This window comes from Octopus sinensis, linkage group LG3 (assembly GCF_006345805.1).
Source record: "Octopus sinensis linkage group LG3, ASM634580v1, whole genome shotgun sequence".
Lineage (NCBI taxonomy): Eukaryota > Metazoa > Mollusca > Cephalopoda > Octopoda > Octopodidae > Octopus > Octopus sinensis.
This window is the reverse complement of record NC_042999.1, coordinates 144,740,894-144,755,702: the sequence shown is the minus strand read 5'-3', so window position 1 is coordinate 144,755,702 and position 14,809 is coordinate 144,740,894. Positions and strand designations below refer to the sequence as shown.

Below are 14,809 nucleotides of genomic sequence, written 5' to 3'. Positions count from 1 at the left end.
AATCCGTACAATGTAGATATATGTGTTTTTAAATCAAAGCTGGACCTCTTCCTGTCGAGAGTACCAGATGAACCTACCTCACAGCAAGAGGTGCAAATGAGGGTAGCTACATCAAACTCCACTCTTCACCAAGTGCCACATATTGGAGGAGGATCTCAGTAATAACAGTGAAGCAAAACTGCGGTGCATCAGCATGGCCGCAGCTCTGAGCTGAAACTACAGAATAAGAAAAAAAAGAAAATGTGTGTATATATATATATATATATATTTTCATTTTTTTCCCTTTCATCTAGTTTCAGCTCATGAGCTGCGGCCATGCTGATGCACCGCAGTTTTTCACAAAAAAAGGTTAAATTCTCGAAAGGAATGAAAATTAAAAACGTTTACCATCTCAACTATTTCCCAGACCGACGGTTTCTAACTATTTCCAGCAAAAAAATATTGATGAAAACTGGCCTTCAGCAAGTATTTTTTTGCTGAAAATAGTTGAGATGGTAAATGTTTTTAATACATACATACATACATACATACACACACACACACACGTATATATACATATATATATACATATATAGTTAGTTACTTTCGGAAAAGTAGATATTTTAAAATTAAGATGTTGATAAATACATTTCAGAGTATGTAGATTACAACTATATCAGAATTTAATATGCAAATAAAAACTGGTGGTATAGCACACAGACATACGGACACTCGTTACATTCTTCTTCAAGAAATCCATAACCACAATAAATAGCAATATAATCCGAATCTACATCAAATCTATACCATCTCAAGTGTATTTGTAGAGAATTTCATTAAAATATATTTGTTTTTGAAAAGTTTGAGGAAAGAAATTCCTTGGGCACATGTGTAGGTATGCCTCAGATAACTCCTGACAGTTACTGCATGTCATAGTACATGTGTTAAGGGAAGTCTATAACAAACGAATTATATTAGAATAAAAATATATATATAGAGAGAGAGAGAGAGAGTGGCTGTGTGGTAAGTAGTTTGCTTATGAACCACATGGTTCCGGGTTCAGTCCCACAGCGTGGCACCTTGGGCAAGTGTCTTCTACTATAGCCTCTGGCCAACCAAAGCCTTGTGAGTGGATTTGGTAAATGGAAACTGAAAGAAGCCCGTCGTATATATGTATGTGTGTGTGTGTGTGTGTGTTTGTTCCCTCAACCTCGCTTGACAACCAATGCTAGTGTGTTTACGTCCCCGTAACTTAGTGGTTCAGCAAAAGAGACTGATAGAATAAGTACTAGGCTTACAAAGAATAAGTCCTGGGGTCAATTTGCTCGACCAAAGGCAGTGCTGCAGCATGGTCACAGTCAAATAACCGAAACAAGTAAAAAAGTAATATATAAATGTGAAAATGATGATTTGTGTGTGTGTGTGTGTATACACATACGTGCACACACACACACACACACACACAGACCATCATCATTTTATCATTTATTTTTCCATGCTTGCATGGAAAAAATGTGTCAGAAAAAAATGTGTTGTAGAAGAATTTTCTATGATAAGACACCTATCATGTTGCCAACTCCCACTTGTTTTCAAGTAAATTAGTAAATTCCCAGTCTATTGAACAAGGAACAGGCCCAGATATGCTTTTGTGGTGGACTGCAAACAAACAATGTCAGGTAGCTATTCCTTGCAAACTAGCAAAATCAAGGGAAAGGTGAACTCATACACATGCGTGTGCACACACACACACAATGGTTTTATTTCATTTTTCTGCCTACTAAATACACTCACAAGGCTTTGGTCAACCCATGGCTATAATAGAAGACATAAGGCCCAAACTACATGACTCAGTTCATAATAACCTTATGAACCCATGCTAATATGAAAAAGCAGATATAAAAATGCTGATGATGATATAAGGAAAAGGAAAAAGAAAAACAATTTTAGTTTCAAGTAAAGAGGATAATATACATTGTAGGACACAGGTTATATGAAAATTAAAGATGGCTTACTTTTTTAAATATATAAGCATTGCTGCCAAAAGTTTCAGAAATTCTGTAAACAGCACTACAGTAATTGTGTTGTAGGCATATGTATTACTTGAGGTTTTTGTAGATGTCACCAAAATACCTGGAATAAAAAATTAAATTTTTAACAATTATGCAGTCAATATCAAGTTGGTGAAGATTCTTTCCTACAAGTCAAATATTAGAACTTATTTTGGAATTGATGAGCAACACTCTTCCTAAGAAAGGAAGGATCAAGTATCATCATTCTGAAATTGTTATATTGTTATTGAAACTATAAATGTAATCAAAATTTGCAAGCAGAGCTGAATGTTTAAGGTGTTTGCTTCACAACCATGTGGTTCAAGATTCGATACCACTGCATGCCATTTTGGGCAAGTATCTGTCACTACTGTCAAAAGTTGATCAATACCTTGTAAACAGAATTTGGTAGAGGCAATGATATGAAAGCCTGTTGTGTATATGTATATAAATATATGTGTTTGTGTATGTATGCATGCACGTTTGATTTATATTGACATTAAGATATAAATGTCAGCAAGAAAACAAGAAACTGTGCTTTATAAAATTCCTTGCACTGGGTTATAGACATGTCATCAAAGATGCAATGAATTTGTGGTTGTCCCATTGGAAATGTGTAACGAATGATGCTAGTATCAACAAATTGAAATAATTTGTTGATCTTTAAGCCGTGTTCCTATTTAAGATTGTAACTTGTTGAGAAAAAAAAAGTAGATATATTTGCTAAATAAGTTTGATTAGAAATGTGAAGTTGGCAAGAAAGATTTGGTTGTGGAAGCATATAAAAAAATTCTTTACAGTAGTAAATACAATAGCAGCATGAAAACAAACACAAAATAAAATGGTCGTAGAGGAATGAAAAAACTGGTCATGATCTGAAACACATAAAAGAAAAAAATAAGAAAAAATAGATTTGTTCAAAGTTTATTTTTCGGATATGTTTGTATGTGTGTGTGTGTGCACACACACACAGTCTTTTTTTCAGTTTCCATCTACCAAATTCACTTACAAGAATTTAGTTGGACCTGGGGCTATAGTAGTATACACTTGACAAAGAAGCAAGCTTCTTAACACAACCAAATCTGCACCTATATGAATATGTCTTTACATTTTGAGGTTCAAGAAGTAATTCACTGTAAAGGTTTCTTGTTGCCATCTCGCAAACAAATGAAAATATTTGAGCTGAAGACTACAAGCTAAGGAAACAATTATCATTTTTAGAGTGTCCTCATTGATTACAGAACTTTGTCTCTACATGTTATGCATGTAGCCAGGAAATCCTAGCCATTAAAAGCTAAATATCTTTTCCATAAATGCAGTACTGACAGGATGAAAAGTTACCCACTTGCAACCCAGTTACAAAATACCCTAATCATTTTATCATGTATCAATCTCAAAAATCAGCACAGAATTTAACAACAGCCACCACCACCATCATAACCACTACTAATATTAATACTAGAGCAAAACATGTAAAACACTGAAGATCATGTGGAATATAAGGCAACAAAGAATAAAACTTGCCTAAATTTCAATTTATACCATATTATATGAATATATTCCATACTACTATCTTCCTAAAATAGCCAATGATAGCTTTTAAATTTTGAAAGCACTTGTAAAATTTATTCATGAACTGTCAGAAAATCTTATTTACTAAGGTCTTTGAAGAGTATATTCATAAGAGTTAAATGAGAACAAAAAAATAAAACTATGCCCTTAATTTTCTTATTTTGTGGCTAAAATTAGGTACTGTACATAAAAACATTATTATTAAATCATTTATGTTGAAAATAAAAGTAGGGTAAAAATATGAAAACTACTTTTACATGAAGAATATTTGGAGAACAATAAAAAAAAAATTTATGATTCAAGTGAATCCAGCCAAAGCAAATTTTTTCATCAATAAGAATAGCTAAATACCCAAGTATTCAGTAAGAAACATAGGTTCACATGAATCATATTAAACATAAAAAGATGTATTGACACAATGAAAAATATCCTTTATTCTTTTTTCTCTTATGAAAGGAAAAAGAAAACTCCCATTAAACTACTAGAAAAAGGAAATCATACCTTGCTGTTAGAACACTTTACTATGTTTGATGTTGGTTCGTATTATGAGGTTGATAGTTTACTACCTGATCAATATAGTAAATATTGTTTTGCTGATTAATATACACTAAAAGTATCATATTAGCTTTATAATTATTGCTGAACTTGACTGCTATATGATAAATCCACATCTTACTAAAGACTAATCATGATTGAGAAAGGCAAGGAAGACAAACTTGGAATTTAAATTGTCTAAAACTAGAACAAATAAAATTTTTGGCAGTATAACTCCAAACAGGTTTTGATATTATTAAACCTCATTAGTGAAGCATAGTCTAACATTGATATCTGAATCTTAAAATGACTAGAGGGAATAAAGAATTTTAGTGAATAAACTCAGAATGATATAAGACTGTGGTAAGGAAGAGTCTTTAGCAGATCAACATGAACCTTATTTCCCCAAACTCACTGAACTTTAAATGAAAGTGACAATTTGGAGAGGTCAAAAATTTACAGTATCATTTTAACGTCACGACAGACATTGAACAAAGATGGGATGTCCAACATGCTGGGGAAAAGTATATCTTGCTTGGTTTAATAATACTAAAATCAAGTGTGGTTCTGTTCCTCTGCTTGAAAACACACAAGTCCAGTTGCTACAAAGAAGTATAACCACAGTATAAGAATGATAAGAATAGGGTGGAGAAAATTCAGAGCTTTTAGCAACAAAACATCTCTCTGAGTTAAGGAAGATTGTATGATGCTTGTGTACAAAATTCAGAGCTTTTAGCAACAAAACAGAGTGTTAGTGTATTGAGAGAAAAGTTAGGCATAAAAGGAATTGAATGCAGAGTGCAAGAGAGAAAACTTGGTTTGGTCATGTGATGCATATGGATAAGGATAGTTGCATTAAAAAATGGCAATCACTTAAAATGGATGGGACTGGTGGAAGAGGGAGACCAAGGAAAATATGGGATGAAGTATTGAAAGCTGATCTCAAGATGCTGAGCCTTGTAGAAGAGATGACAAAGGACCAAGATATCTGGCACCTTGCTGTACCTGAGAAGACTCATCTACCACAACAGAATCGATATCCAAAAACCACCTTGATAAATGTCTACATGTGTAGAGCTCTTCACTTCTTCATTCTCACTCCCCCAATCAAGCTTTTTCCCTACATCTCATTCCCTAACACTCATCACTTCTCTATTTCTGGTATTATTTGACTACCATAATCACCTAAGAGTGGAATAAGAACATACTACATACATCTCCTCTCTTCTTTTACTTTTCTCAAGCCATACTCTCTCCCCTCTGCTATACTCCATCCTTAACACCTCTTTTATCTGCTGTCACTCCCAATTCCCTCATATATTTAACATACCTGAGCCACTCCTATATCTCTCACTATCAATTTCTATAATCATCTCTATCGCATCTAACCATTGCTCCTCACATTCTTATGGAATTTTCCTTTGTACCCCAGCCCACTGACCAAGACCAATCTTCTGTATCACTTCACCTATATTCACCCCACTCCACAGTACCTTGAGGATATGTCCTGACACATACCCACCACCATCTTTCTTACTTTCCATCCCTATTTTCTCTCTCCCTCCTTCTCCAACTGGGGTATCTTTGTATCTCTTCTATAGTACAACACCTATCTCTATCTCTCTATTATTCTTTTAACCTCATATCAACTGGCAAAAAGCTACCTTCCTCAATACTACTCCCATCATTCAAGGGAACTCTATCTTGCAAGTTGCTTGGTGACCCTGCTAGTGCTGGTACAAAAGAAAAAAAAACATATACTCTGTAAAATGACTGCCATCAAGAAGGGCACCCAGCCATAGAAAATTTGAAAAAACAGACAATAGAGCATGGCACAGTCATCTGGCTCATCTGTACTTGTCAAACTGTTTGACCCATGCTAGAAAGGAAATCAGATGTTATATGATGATGATATGCATTACTGCTAAATATTTTAGTGATCTCAGGGTGATAAAAGTTAACATTTACTGTGGTGAAATTTGGACTTAGAAAACAAAAGTAAAAAATGTAAAATCACAATTTTGCTTGTTTAACATTTTTGACAAATCCTTTTCTTATTCAAACTGAACAATTTACTGTCTCTCCTGAATCCTTAGTAATGGCCTGAAATGGATGTGGATATTAATGTCAGTCACCAAGTGAGATACAACATAATGAAAGAAAAAAGAAGGAAGAACTCTTGACTAAAGAATAATGGATAAACAGATGTTACAATAGATTGTTGTTTGAAAGACAGGCTAGTCAACATTAGAGGCTAGATTCAGAAGACAGTTTGTATTAAAAAAAGATAAGTCCTTAAATGCATGCACAACTTATTCTGACCAGACCATCAAACTTATTACTAGAACAAATAAATCAATTACACAAAGAAAAAAAAATACAATCAATGCAAGTTCTCACAGCTGTTATAACAAAGCAGAATTAAAACTGAAAGCTACCAACTTGTCATGTCTAATATACTAGACCCCATCACCACCATCACCACTAATTGAACATCTTTATTTCCATACAAACATAGGTTAGATAATAGTTTACAGATAACTTGATCCTATTCCTCTTGTTGAAACACAGACCACATTCAAAGATGTTAAAAAATTGATTTGCAAGGATTCACTCAGCCACATGCCACAATCACTAGCTCAAAAACACAATTTTCTCTCTCAAGCCACCTATCAATTTTATAATTATGTCTGCTGTGAACTAAAGAGGGAGCCATTATATTGTTTGAAAGAATGAAAAAAGAGGAGAGACAATGGCAATGGAAGGCCAGACAGCAGAAACCATGACTGACTCCGACATTTACATGTGGCTAAATCAATCGCATGTTCTATGTGAGGATTGTCCTTGTTAGCCACATTTGCTGTTGGCCTTAATGGTTCAAATATTAATCCAGGACAATCTCACTTGTGCCAGTGGCATGAAAAAAGTATCTAGTATACACTGTAAAGTGGTTGGCATTAGAAAAGGCATAAACTGTAGAAATCATACCAATTTTGACACTGGAACTCAGCACAACTCTGTGACTTGCCAGATCCTGTCAAACCTTCCAAACAATGCCAAAGTGGAAAATGAATGTTAAATGATAATGATGATGATATACACCCACACAGTTTCTTCTTTTATTGAAACTGAAAGTTTGTTTCTTATTTCAAGTTTCATGCCACTGTGATATTCTGTAGTGGTGTGGCATTCAAGTCGTAAGATAAACTCCATGCTTCAGTTCAAGTCAGTTCTTGTTTGAAGTTACTGGACCACTAGCTGATCATGGGGGCAGTGGTGGGGAAATACATTTCGTTTTCTGGCATGATGTCCTTTGTATTGCCAACCCTTTACTGAAAATACTGGATGCATTTTTTTTCATGGCACCAGCATTGGAAAGTTGTCTCGTCCCCAGCAATACTAAAGCCTACATTCTCTCTAGTCATTCACCAACCTCTTTGCAGTCTGCATTGGCCATACTTTTCCATGACACCAGTACAGGAGATTGATTTGTATCTGGCAAGATAAAGCCATTTTCCCTTCTCTACATTGTCACTATTTATTTGTCAGCACCAGAAAAGCTGTTGAACCTCCTGCAAAACTAAAGCAAGTACCCTCTTCTCTGCATTGTCCTCATTCATTTTTTTTTTTTTTCTCTCCTACACAACTGGGTGGGAAGAGAGCCAGAGGGTCACAGAATAAATAGTAACAAAAGTGGATGGGTGTATGTGTGTGCATGTCTGAGAGAGAGAAAGAGAGATGTAAAGGAGAGTAAATGATAGTCATCTACATGCAAGTTATTGCTGCTTAAAACATATTTGAAGGAAAGCAATCAATAATAGTTATGGGAATCCATCTGAAACATCCTTTATTTTGATCAATAATAAAACCTAGCAAACAAATAATTCAGTAAGTAGGTTATTTGGTTTTACCTACATTGTTATGATTGACTAAACATACACTGAGTATTAATGCAAGAATATTGAAAATATTTAGTTTTTCAGAAAAAAAATTTAAATCTGCTAATGAATCTACTACTGAACTATTGATATCATGTATTTTGTATTGATATCATTTTGGCAAAAGTCAAATAACTATTAATGGTCTTCTCTACATAATTATAAATGGTGGTGGAAGTGATGTTGCCATCATTGAGGTGACTTTTTGTCATCAGGGATAACATTTAAGAGTTTCCTTTGTGCAGTGTACCTTTGGCAAGTCATTCATCACCAAGATATTGTCAGTAAAGAAATTGAACTCAGTACAGCAAATTAAAATACACACCACTTTTACGGTGCTGATGCTGTAATCAATGGGAAGTTGTTTCTACAATGTAGTACATATCCATAGCTAGGTGAACTGTACCAAGATTCAGACTATTAACCTCTTAGCTGCTTTTCCAATACAATACCCATTCAGCTACCCATGTTCTGTAAACCTATTTATATTATAAAAGAAAAAAAAAGTAAATATATTTTAAGCTTTTAGCAAATATCAGAAGAAAGTGCTGAGCCTCAGGTTCATGTGGATGAGAGGCAAACATACACTTGAATAGAATGCATGAATCCCACTCATGAGTTGGTATCTTTTTGCACTTGACATTTAGGTAAACTGAGACGACGCAAATTTGAGTACTTTACTCAAATATTCATCAAAATGTCAATGGTAGATTTGAACTCACAAGATCTTAAAGCTACAGATATTAGAAAATAGAGTTTACCACTGCAAAAAGTGGTCCCTCAACTTGCTAGAAATAACCACCAAATCTCCTTCAACTCACACTCTACTGTCTCAACAAATGACAGACTAGACAGTAAGAATGGAGTTCACTTTTCCTAAACTACCTTACCAAAAAAGATATGTCTCTACCAAGTACAACTCCAGTGGAAGCAGTCTCTTCTTCGTTGTGCAATGCTTCTAATGGAAGATGTCAGGTAGATGCTGCAGCTCTCAAAGCCAACATTACTCAAGTGAGTAAACTGATTAAGTGAAACTGATTGCAGGTACAATTGGGATTGTAATTCACAATGTCAGCAACCCTTAACTTTGGCCCTTGGAAGACTCAATACACACTGCCATAAACAGTTTTTCAAGAGATGTTGAAAATGACAATGCAGAATGTTAATACTCTGGAAATATATTTCCCAATCATTGCAACCCTCCTGTTCACACACCTCAACAACATCTCCAAAACCACAACGAAGTTACAACACCAAGAAATAAAGATAACCACCACTGCTGGTTGTAATACAATCAATAGCTTACTTGTCACAGATGGCACGCTTCTGATCGATCATAGGTTTGCTCGGCCAGAGGTAATCTAAGCCTGAACAGTAACAGCTCTTCTGTTTGCCTTTTTTCTTTATCCTCAAGACAAATCCAACATAGCTTTCAAGCAAAACAATCAGTTTCTCTATCAGGTAAGTAGTCTAAAGTCCAGATATGAATTTTATATATACATATATATATATATATATATAAATTTTACAATTTTATGTTAATTTTAACAATGCTCAGAAACAGGCTAGAATTAAAGTGCTCTAATTGAGCTAAGTTCCAATTTATAATTTCAATGGAGGCAATATCAGCAGAAAACTAGAGAAACATGACCTATTACACAATAGAATGTTCAATATATATGTCTACTTTCAATGGACATTAATCAATCAATATAAAGTTCCAGATAATACAGTATCAAAACATACAAGTATATAAACATATAAAAATTTAATATTTAAAAATATTAAAAATACGTTGGCATAAATATCATCATCATCATCATCATCGTTTAGCGTCCGCTTTCCATGCTAGCATGGGTTGGACAGTTCTACTGGGGTCTGTGAAGCCAGAAGGCTTCATCAGGCCCAGTCAAATCTGGCAGTGTTTCTACGGCTGGATGCCCTTCCTAACGCCAACCACTCCGTGAGTGTAGTGGGTGCTTTTTACGTGCCACCCGCACAAGTGCCATAAAATACATAAATAGATAAAAAACGTCGATATATGATATAAAAACTCGTAGGTATTTAAAAATATTCAAAAATGCTCATATATATAAGCACACAGGCAAAATATAAAACATCAACATAATATAAGATTTATTGAATTAATAATTCACACGATAAGATACAAGGTAATAAAGATTCACAAGTAACAACACAGAGTCCAGCAGAAAATTTGAGATTATACAACATAACAGGATATACTAATACACGAAGATAATGTTTCATCGACAGACCATTTCGGAGACGTGTCCGATAATATGATATGAATTTCATATTTTAATGTCTGTTTCATTAAAATATGAAATTCATATCATATTATCTGAAGATCCTTTTTCCCCACTTCCTTCCACATCTTCCTGGGTCTACCCTTTCCACAGGTTCCCTCCACAATTACACATGATCAACCAGACTATCATATGTTATACATCATTGGTCACAATGCGATTTGCATCATTTTAGCTTTCAATTGATGCCATCACACTGGCTAGGCATGCAAGCCAACATTCCTCCTGACCAGAAGGCTATTCTGCCGTGGGGGTTACCCATTTACAGCTGAATGGAATGGAATAACATGAAATAAAGTGCTTTCCCCCAGAACACAATGTACCACCTAATCTGAGAATCAAACCTAAAATCTAGCAATTGTGAGTGCAACAACCTAACCACCAAGCCATGTGTCTTTACACACACATATGAGCAGATGCAGGTATGGCTGTGTGGAGGTAGTGGAGCAGCAGCAGCAACAGTAGTAGTAGTAGTAGTAGGAGGAGGAGGAGGAGGAGGATGTCATTCATCTCAATAGCAATCAAACTGGGAGTTGAATAAATTTTGGTGTATTGAAAATAAGTTGTTTCCAATTCCAATTACTCATTGACTATAATTATCCAATAAGGAAGCCTATATGTGACCACTCAATTTCCTAGAAAAGGAGACATCTCCCTCACATCAAACTCAACAACAGTATGTATATGTATGCTTGTGCTTCTTCATCTAGATAGTGGGTGATACTTGTAAACAAGTATTCCATGAAAATAAGTCTGAGCACAGGAAAATATTTCTGAGACAAGTAAGGGTTGGCAGCAGGAAGAGCATCCAACCATAGAAAATGTACCTTAAGCATGTAAATGTACACATTAAAACAAAGACTGAATTTGAGACATTATAAAATCTATATTTAATACTTGAAGATTTTGAAAAACATTATTCATAACTGTTATACACAAGTATGATCTGTAAAACAAGATAAGGAAACTTCTATATTTTTCTGAATTTTAACTTTAAAGCAGTATTTTTTAAAATTTCTATGCACAGTGGGCCAGGAATTTTATTAATTGATCTCCAGTGCACAACCAAATCAAAATAACTAAAAATCTCTGCCCTCTTGTCTTAAAAAAGTAAGGATACATTGAATAAGATAGTCTTATACTAAGTCATCTATTTAAGAATAAAAACAAGAAATAGTCATATTTTAGTAAGAGAACAACTATAAATACTAAATACAGATGAAAGTATATTAGTCACTCGTATGTCACAGTACAAACAGAGGATCACGGAAATACTCAACTGCATCTAATACATTTGGTTTCAATATATTATCAAATGACAAAAATGCCATTACAGCTAAGTTCTAAAACACATGAAGAAAATGTCAAAGATGGCAGCACTCATTTGAAAAATGTACAAGACTTTATATTAGTCACCCTATTAATTCTTTTGCATGATGCTGAAACCTAGAGACTGTAATGAATTCAGGTGAAGAAACTTTGTAACAAGACACCTGCATTAGTTACAAAAAAACTGCAGCAGGGACATATGGTCCGCAACAGCGAGATAATAAAACTAGCAAGATTGTCAAGTGTGGAAGAGCTCACTCGGTTAAAAGAAACTCTAAAAGGAGCATGTTGCCTGAATATCATTTCCTAGACTACCCAAGCAGATCTTACTCTCGCGACCAGAAGAGAAAGAAAATGTGACTGACCTCACTTCAGCTATATTATTATTATAATTTTGGCGTTAGGAAGGGCACCCAGCTGTAGAAACTCTGCCAAATGAAGATTGGAGCCGGGTGCAGCCATCTGGTTTGCCAGCCCTCAGTCAAAATTGTCCAACCCATGCTAGCATTGTATATTTTGTCCAGCTCACATTGCAGGTGCTTAGTGTCTTCAGGGTTCTGTACTGCCTGTGAAACTTTTGTATCATATGCATAACTTGTGATCGTGGCTCTCTGCGTGGCTGAGGGCATGTCTGAGAGGGCCATTATGAACAGTAGTGGTCCCAAAACAGTGCCTTGCAGAACACTGCTCACTATTTGCGTGTTAATGGAAGTGGCCCCATTGGCTACTACCACCTGACTTCTATCCTTCAAAAAGTCATGAAGCCATTCTCCCAATTTTCCAACTATGCCAAGATCACGCAGTTTGTGACATATCATTCCATGGTCGACTTTATCAAAGGCCTTTGCAAAGTCGAGATATATGACTTCCACATTTGAGTGGTTGAGCAGTCATTTCAGCACCCAGTCATAGTGTTGTAGGAGCTGAGTTAAGCAGCTTCTTCCTGGTCGGAAACCAAGTTGGGTGTCAGACAGCAAGTCATTTTCTTCAAGGAAGGTGATTAGTTTCCTTCTGACTATTCGTTCCATGACCTTGCTGATGTGTGAGGTCAGAGAGATAGGTCTGTAGTTCTTGGCCTCCGCTCTGCTACCTCCTTTATGAATAGGGCATATTTTACCTTCGTTCAGTTTTCTTGGGAGTTTACCAGTTGCAAGGAAGCTCTGAAAGAGGAACTGCAGTGGTCTTGCTAGGACTCTCTTACATACTTTTAGAATGATTGCTGGGAATCCATTGGGGCCAGTAGCTGAGTTTGTTTTCATTTCATCAATAGCCTTTATTACATTGTCTTCCCTTATATTGATGTAATCAATCATCGCTGCCTCTGATTTTATATCTGCAGTGGTATAGGGGTGGAGTGAAAATACTCTTGAATTGCTCATTTAGTATTTCATTTACCCTCATTGGATTTCCTGTGAGTGTGCCATCCTTTTCAAGGAGTGGCCCTATCCTACAGTGCACCGTAGCTGTTTCTTTGGCATACCTGTAGAAAGCTCTGGAGTTAGATTTTATGTTGTCTATAGCTCAGGCTTCTTTGTCTGCTCTCTCTTTTTCATGGGAGAGTTGCAGACATTTTTCAATTTCCAACAGTTTTATTTTCAGGTGGGACTTTACACTGCTTTCAATTTGTTTGTTTAGGCGATTTGAAACTTTTGTACGCCGTCTCATTAGAATTTTCCTCTCTCTGGGGATTTTGCTCTTGTGTACAGTGGCCTTTCTCTCTGGGACACATTTGTAGCATATGGCTTGCATTACAGACATGAATTGTTTGGCGAGGATAGACATTCAGGCCAGTTTTGTTTTCAAATAGATAATAATATCAATTCGATTCAAAATTAAATCGAACTAAAATTAATTCTATTCAAAAATATAGTCACTTATCAGGTCTAAGTTAATAAATAATAAAAAATAAATAAATAATAATAATAATAAATAATAATAATGTACTTATTTTAACTTATACTAATTATCACATAAATATATTAAAAAATACGTGTATTAACTATAAATTATCAAAAAGCGTTTAACAATATTTCTTAAAATAAAAATATAACTTATCTTGTCAAAGGATTTTCATTAACTAACAATTTAAATGTAAAACATCAAACTTAGCGTTTATAAGAAATATATCGTGTAAAAATATGGCGTAAATAGAATTTATAGAAGAAATAGATAGAAATATATATTTAAGCTATTAAAATTACAAATGTATTTTAGCTGTAAGAATAAGGAAAAAAAATTAATATACTGGACAAATTGTAAAGTCTAAATAATTTAAATACTAAATACTGAAATACATACTATAATAAACATAAATTAAGCTAAAATTCTTTAATCTATTTTCATTTATTTTAATTATTTTATAAACTTCTAATTTTTCAACTCATTCTAATTATGTAATATAGACTATATAATCTCATGCTGATTTATACACATTTTACTACTACAATTATTAAAATAAAACAGGGTTTATATATATACACAAATTAGCTAAACTTATTATGTAAGTAATTTAATTTTTCGTTCGTCAAAGGAATTAACCAAATTTTTATTATTAGTTAATAATATCTCCTTAAATTTGTTAGTACATAATAAACAAAAATCATTACCTATTCGATATGATTTTGCCTTACAAACTATCTCCCAATTTAAATTGTACTTAATATTTTTAGATTCTAGTCCCCATATATATTTACTAAGGCCAGTAGAATTAACTAAATTTCTATTCTTAAAAGAATTCATGTGTTGAGCCACTCGTAATTTAATTTTATTAGTAGTCAACCCTATGTAAATTGCATTTAAATTATAACCATTCCTATTATTATCATATTAAGCACAATTTCCTGGGGTCTACCTCTTCCACTGTTAGGGAATGACACTACTTCACACAGCTCTTCTCATCCATACACAGCACATGACCATACCAGCGAAGTCACCTCTCTTGCACACCACATCTGATGCTTCTTATGTCCAACATTACTCTCAGGGTGCTTACACTCTGTTGTGTGCACACTGACATTACACATCCAGTGAATCATACTAGCTTCATTTCTTTCAAGCATATGCATGTCTTCAGCAGTCATGG

The 14,809-nt window shown here is 34.5% G+C and overlaps 1 protein-coding gene across 1 annotated transcript in view; it reads right to left on the bottom strand.

Moving 5' to 3' along the window:
* LOC115209832 (UDP-galactose transporter senju-like) overlaps positions 1-14,809 on the bottom strand; it is a 43,665-nt gene that overhangs the window by 12,316 nt on the left and 16,540 nt on the right. The window contains exon 2 of the mRNA XM_029778395.2: positions 1,992-2,109. Within this exon, the coding sequence (XP_029634255.1) occupies positions 1,992-2,109 (118 nt within the window). The remainder of the gene's footprint in view (positions 1-1,991; positions 2,110-14,809) is intronic.